Below are 6729 nucleotides of genomic sequence, written 5' to 3'. Positions count from 1 at the left end.
AAAAAAAAAAAAATTATGCATAAGCATTACTTTCTTGCCAAAGGAGAATAGACTGCTATTCTTGTGCTCCAATTCTTAAAATTTCCTTGTGACACTTCATATTTGTGCACCACCATTTATATAGTCGCTTGAAATTCGCATAATTCATTTGGATATGCTAAAGAAAAGAATGCCATGTGGCTATTAAAGGATCTTTACTTTCCCATACATGAGAGGCCAATAGAACATATAACTCCATCATGACTTCGCTATCGTCTCGTTTTTTAATTTATAAGGAAGTAAATATACGAAAAGATCAAAAAGATTTAACATCTATTATATATATAGAGAAAATAATTTCAACTTCACAATGTAATTCTCTATAAGAAGATTATGGATGAACCCCTTGCGGCGAGGCGATAGCTTTTAAGGGAAATGCCCAAATTTTCCCCTTGTACTGTATAAAATTGTTTGATTTTGCTTCATTATACTTTGGTCGATTCATAACCTTGCCGTTATATATCAAAATGTCTCGTATTTGCTATTGCCTTTAATGGAGCTCCATCGTAAAATGGGGGGACTCCAAACGTCCAATTTGTTTTGAGAAAAGATAGTACAAATTTACCTTTCAACTTTTGACTACAATTTACCCTCAGATTGACATCCCTTTAGGAGTCAAGGGAAGAAATAAAATTTTATTTTCGTAACGACACAAGTAATATTAGACCAGAAGTTTAACGACCGCACAAAATTGCTTAATTTGGAATTGTATATAGCTGTTGCTTTCATTGTCAAAACGAGAATGCCTTTCTATATAAAACTTGGCTCCTAATATCAGACATCCTAAGAAAACAAGAAAGCATATACCAATAAATGCCATTAAGGCTATTCAACAGCTATGGAGAATCTCATGACTTTCCTTTTTCATGGAATCTTGGTCAAAAGCTTTATAGATATCTGTCTTTTTCCCTTTTGTGGTATTATGCTGCTATACGTACAAAAAAAAAAAAAAGATTCGATGCAGGCTTCTTTAAATTATTTCCTAATACATGAACTAAGATATATAATTTATGTATCACCTAAATCTATGAAATTTTATTTCTTTCAACAGTGTCCAAATATAAAATGTATCATTCTTTTAGAACAGACTAATAAAAAATAATGTCACATAAACTGAAATTAAAGGAGTAATATCTTATTAAACCGAATTATAGATTCATTTCAATATAAATCTTGAAAAGCAAGAGCAAGTAACATTATATCATCATATTGAAATGCATTGAGCGCATAGACATTTATTTGTAATTTGCTAGTTGATGACTAAGCCTTCATCTCACCATTACTTTTCAAATACTCGACAAAATTTCTAACATAGGAGTCTTGAAGCTTTCGGTCACCAAAAATAGCAGCAGCCTTTTTTGCTCGAGCTCTTAGCTCTTCCCCTTCCTCTGAAACCATAGCTTCTCTTAATGACATTGCTATGTCATTTCCACTAAACGATCCATCTTCTTCGTTCCTCTTCACTTCAATCGCCACGCCTTTCTCTACTAGTAACCTTGCATTCAATCCCTGATCATAAACGAAAGGCAACACCACAAGAACATGACCATGTTGTAAAGTTTCAATGGCCGAACCCCATCCTGCGTGAAAGAGAGATCCTCCAATTGATGAATGTGCAAGAATTTCCTTCTGTGGGGCCCAACCAATGTGCACCAACCCTCTCCCCTCCGTTGCTTTGCCAAAGCCCGATGGCAAAGCCTCAGCATCGTTAGAAGACCATTCGGGCTTCTGAATTATCCACATAAACGGTAGTCCTGAGAGTTGTACTCCGTTTGCTATTTCATATAGTTGATCCTTACTAAATTTACATTCACTCCCAAATCCCACAAACACAACGGATCTTGGCTTTTGTCGGTCGAGCCATTTGGAAATCTTCTGCCAATCTGGTTGATCAGCAAGAGTTTTTTCATCCACCGGTAATTCTTCAGGTGGAAGTAATCCGATTGGAATCAGTGGCTTCCCATGGATTCTCTTATGTGTCTCTAAGTAATCACCTTCCACTTCAGTGCAAGTACGTATAGCCACAATTCTATATGCGTCGTCTATTGGATCATGTCCCACTAAAGTTTCGCGTGTAGCACTCTCTCCAATTTGTAGGACAGTTATCATTTTCATAGCTTCGAATTTTCGGAAAGCAACCATAGATGGGAAATCCACCCATGGTGGTGGTGTTGTCAAAAGTTCAAGCACTGGCACTGATCTTTCTAGGGCCGGGCCGGGCTGGGGTCGAGGCTTTTGGGGGCCGAAGAAGACCCTTAAAGCAGCAGTGAAGACGCTGAAGCTAATGAGGGGGATATCAAGATCTCGAACGATCTCAACTATCCAATTGGCGTTAAAATCGACGATGATCCAATCTGGCCTTTCGCGCGTGATGAATCGCTTGATTGGCTCTTCAAGGAGATCATAAGCTACTTTTAAATAGCCTATTTTCTCATAAGGAATGTCAACAGATGCCTCAGCATCATCAGGCAAATCATCAACTTTTGGCAATGGAAATTCAACTAAATTTACTAATGATGCTAAATTAATGGGAACTTTAGGGAGTCTCTTAATATTTTTGGGGGTGGAAAGGAAAGAAACGTGAACTCCTTCTTTGGCTAGAGCTATAGAAAGTTGAAAAAAGGGCTGCATGTGACCAAATGCTAACCACGGCAACATTACAACATGAACAACACCATCTTTTCTCATGTTCATTGTTTTGTTTGTTTGAATGAAACTTTTTGCTCTATATTGTTTCAAGTGCATAGTGAGCAAAAAATTAACGTCCCTCTACATATATTGAATTATGATTTAATTAGGTTACTTAAATTAAAATGGCAGGTAATCTATTTATCTATATATCTAAATCATTCTACTAGGAAAGTCATTGAATTATGATTTATTTAGGTTACTTAAATGAAACTGGCAGGTAATCTATTTATCTATCTATATATATATATATCATTCTACTAGGAAAGTCATTTATCTTTTCCTTTTTATATTATGATTTAGGTGACTTAGATGATAATGGCAGATAACATATCTATATCTATCTATCTATCTATCTAATTGGAGATAAGAGAGGTGATGTGACACTCTCTACGACTAGAAAAGTCATTTATATATGTATATATTTTTTTATTATGATTAATTAGGTGACTTAAATAATAGTTTTAGGTAATCTATTTATACATCTATATTATTATGGAGAGATGATGTGGCATTCTCTATGACTAGGAAAGTCATTTGTCTTTTTCTTTTTAAAATTATGATTTAGGTGATTAGTTAAATGATAATGACAGGTAATTCTATCTACATTTGTATATTTTTGGACTTAAAGAGAGATGATGTGGCACTCTCTATGTCTAGGAAAGTCATTTATCTTTTTTTTTTTTTTTAAAAAAAACTATGATTTAATTAGGTGACTTAAATGATAATGCCAAGTAATCCATCTTTCTATATATCTATCTTTTTAAATCTATATAAGTGTAAGAGAGAGTATATTTTTATTTAATTATTCATATTCTCAACCATCTCAAATACCTAAAACGTGAGAAAATTTAAAATTTAAGAGGGAGTAAAAAAGAAATCCCTTTACGAGATATTGGATCTTGTATGGACATATATATATGGTTCCATTTGAGAAAGAAGTAGAACCAATTAATTAAATATTTTTGGTGATTTGTTCATCAATCTGAAACTAAAGAAATGCAGGGCAATTCTCCCTTGGCAAGAAAAATAATAATGCAATAAGCATAGCTTTCTTGCTAAAGGAGAATAGCCTGCTATTCTTGTACTCCAATTCTTGAAATTTCCTTGACATACTTCATATTTGTTCACCATCATTTATATAGTCACTTCATTCGCATAATTCACTTGGATATATGCTGAAGAAAAGAATGCCATATGGCTATTGTCTATATTAAAAGAATCTTAACATTCCCATGGTGGCCAATAGAACATATAACTCCATCATGACTTTGTTATCGTCTTGTATTTTAGTGTATAAAAAAGTAAATATACAAAGAAACTAATGAAATTTAACATCTATTATATATATAGAGAAAATAGTTATAGCCTTACAATGTAATTCTCTGTATAAGGAGATTCTTATGAACCCCCTTGCAGCGAGGCGATGACGTTGAGGGAAAATGTCCAAATTTGCCCCACGTACTAGATAAATTTTTCAAGTTTGCTTCGTTACACTTTTGTTCGGTTCATAACCTTGCCGTTATATATCAAATTGTTTCGCCTTAACTGTTGCCTTTAATGGAGCTCCAATGCGTTAAATGGATGGACTCCACATGTCCAAATTTTTTGAGAAAAATGATATTACAAATTTACCCCTCAACCTTTTACTACGATTAAAATTACCCTCAGATTGGTGTCCCATTAGGGGGTCAACGGCAAAAATAACGACACAAGTAATATTAGACCAAAAGTTTGATGACAGAACAAAATTGCTCAATTTGGAATTGTATATAGGTGTTTATATTGCACGGACTATACAAAAATGCAATACTTTTAGAGAATCCGATACATAACCATCGGTATTTTTGAAGAGTTCGAAACAACATAGGTTGGCGTCACTTTCATTCTCAAAAGGAGAACGCCTTTCCATAGAAAACTTGGCTCCTAATGTCGGACATCCTAAGATAACAAGAAAGCATATACCAATAAATGCCATTAAGACTACAACAGCTATATATTCTCATGACTTTAATTTCTTTTTTCATGGAATCTTGGTCAAAAGCTTTAGAGATCTCTGCCTTTTACCCTTTTGAGATATTATGCTGTACAAAAATAAAGATTGGACATAGGTTTTTTGTTGCTTTATCAGAAGTGTCACAATGATTTGTTAATGGTGACATAATTCTGATCATAAACTCTAAAATACACTTTACTTCTAATTGGAAGGTAAAGATATTCCAATGATATTCTACCTCATTTTTTACTAGTTATATATGAAAAACTTGGAAACTTGTAAAAATAGAGGAAGGGGACAAGAAAAGGAACTCTTTTTTCATTACCAAACAAGAGAAAAGGTCCAGATTCGTCTTCGTATTTTGTGTAAAGGCCGAACTTCATCTTTTGTTAAAAGTTTGATTCATTTATGTCCTCGCCATAATGTTGACTGAATATTTGCCCTGATTAGTCACTAATGGACCTATATTATATAGGGAAAAGGTCTTAAAATTGTTCTTCTTGGTTAGAGAAAGATCTAGTCATCTAGCCTTGCCATCCAGCAAAATAGATTACACAGAGATTGCACTCGTTTCCATTGCACATCCTTTTACCACGTCAGCGCTGGTCAGTCCATCATCAATCATTTTACTTGTCACAGGAGCAACTTAATTTCTATGTCCCAACTTGACTCATCAGCCTAGATAACCTTTAAATTATTTTTCGGTAGTTAGATTAATATTGCAACGAAAATAAAGAACACAAGGGGAAAATGTTAGGATTTAAATCCCAAATCCGACCTTTGTAAGCAGGTTCCCAGGAAAGATTGGAGGGTCACAGCTGGACCACTTAAATACCAACCTCCTTAGGCAGAACCTACTTACGCAGTGATGTAAGTGAAGAATAAATAGCACACACAGATTTATAGTGGTTCACCCTCAATGTGAGAGCTACGTCCACGTTGCTGCTGCAGATCTTATTAAAGAAGAAATATTACAAGTGTTTACAACACTCAACCTCACAACCCCAATCCCAATTACACTCAAGAATTTTACCACAGAAAATTCTCTCAAAGACCTTCTCTTACTTAGGCCTTTCACTAAGAGTATTTCTCTTAGATTTTTTCTCTCTTGGGATGTGTATAGCAAATGATCTTAATGATCTCTTACAAATGAACCATAAGCTACCTATTTATAGGAATGAATTTCCTATGATGAGGTAAGCGCTTACATCACAACTATTATGAGGTAAGCGCTTACATCACGACTATGTGAACAAAAGAATTGACTTGTTTGGCCAATTCCACACCTAACAAATCTCCCACTTGAAGACTAATTTTAATTTGTCTTCACACTTTGATCGATGCAGCAGCTCTTTCCTACTTTCATACTTCGTGCAGGCCAACTGAAGTTGAGCATAGATTCAGTTTGTCTATCGTCACTGCCTTTGTCAGCATGTCTGCTGGATTCTGACTCCCTGCGATCTTCTCAAGCACTAGCGCTCCATCTTCCAAAGCTGATCTAATGAAATGGTACCGGAGTTGTATGTGCTTCGTTCGAGCATGGTAAACCGGGTTCTTTGCCAAATGAATGGCGCTTTGGCTATCACAATATAGCACACTTCCCTCGTGGTCCTGATCCAATTCCCGCAGAAAAGATTGTAGCCACATCATTTCCTTTGTGGCCTCCGTCACAGCAACGTACTCAGCCTCACAACTAGAGAGAGCTACTATCTTTTGCAACTTGGAAACCCAAGAGATTGCAGTACCTCCGAAGGTGTAAACATACCCGGATGTGCTCTTTCTGCTATCAATATCACCACCGTTGTCAGCATCAACATACCTTTGCAATCCTGTTTTTGATTTTCGGAAATACAGAGCTGAACTCGAGCTGCCTTTCAGATATCTGAATATCCACTTCACAGCCTCCCAGTGTTGCTTTCCCGGATTGCTCATAAATCGGCCGACAACTCCCACTGCATGTGCAATGTCTGGCCTTGTACATATCATTGCATACATAAGACTACCGA

The 6729-nt window shown here is 35.6% G+C and overlaps 1 protein-coding gene across 1 annotated transcript; it reads right to left on the bottom strand.

Moving 5' to 3' along the window:
• Positions 1-1218: 1218 nt before the first annotated feature.
• LOC132618466 (putative UDP-rhamnose:rhamnosyltransferase 1) lies at positions 1219-2757 on the bottom strand. Its single transcript, XM_060333515.1, has one exon. It carries the CDS (start codon positions 2731-2733, stop codon positions 1300-1302), a length of 1434 nt encoding a protein of 477 aa, XP_060189498.1. The 5' UTR covers positions 2734-2757; the 3' UTR covers positions 1219-1299.
• Positions 2758-6729: the final 3972 nt, after the last annotated feature.

This window comes from Lycium barbarum, chromosome 11, assembly GCF_019175385.1.
Source record: "Lycium barbarum isolate Lr01 chromosome 11, ASM1917538v2, whole genome shotgun sequence".
NCBI classification, from domain to species: domain Eukaryota; kingdom Viridiplantae; phylum Streptophyta; class Magnoliopsida; order Solanales; family Solanaceae; genus Lycium; species Lycium barbarum.
Note: the sequence above shows the minus strand (reverse complement) of the source record. Positions and strands in the feature narration are given on the sequence as shown.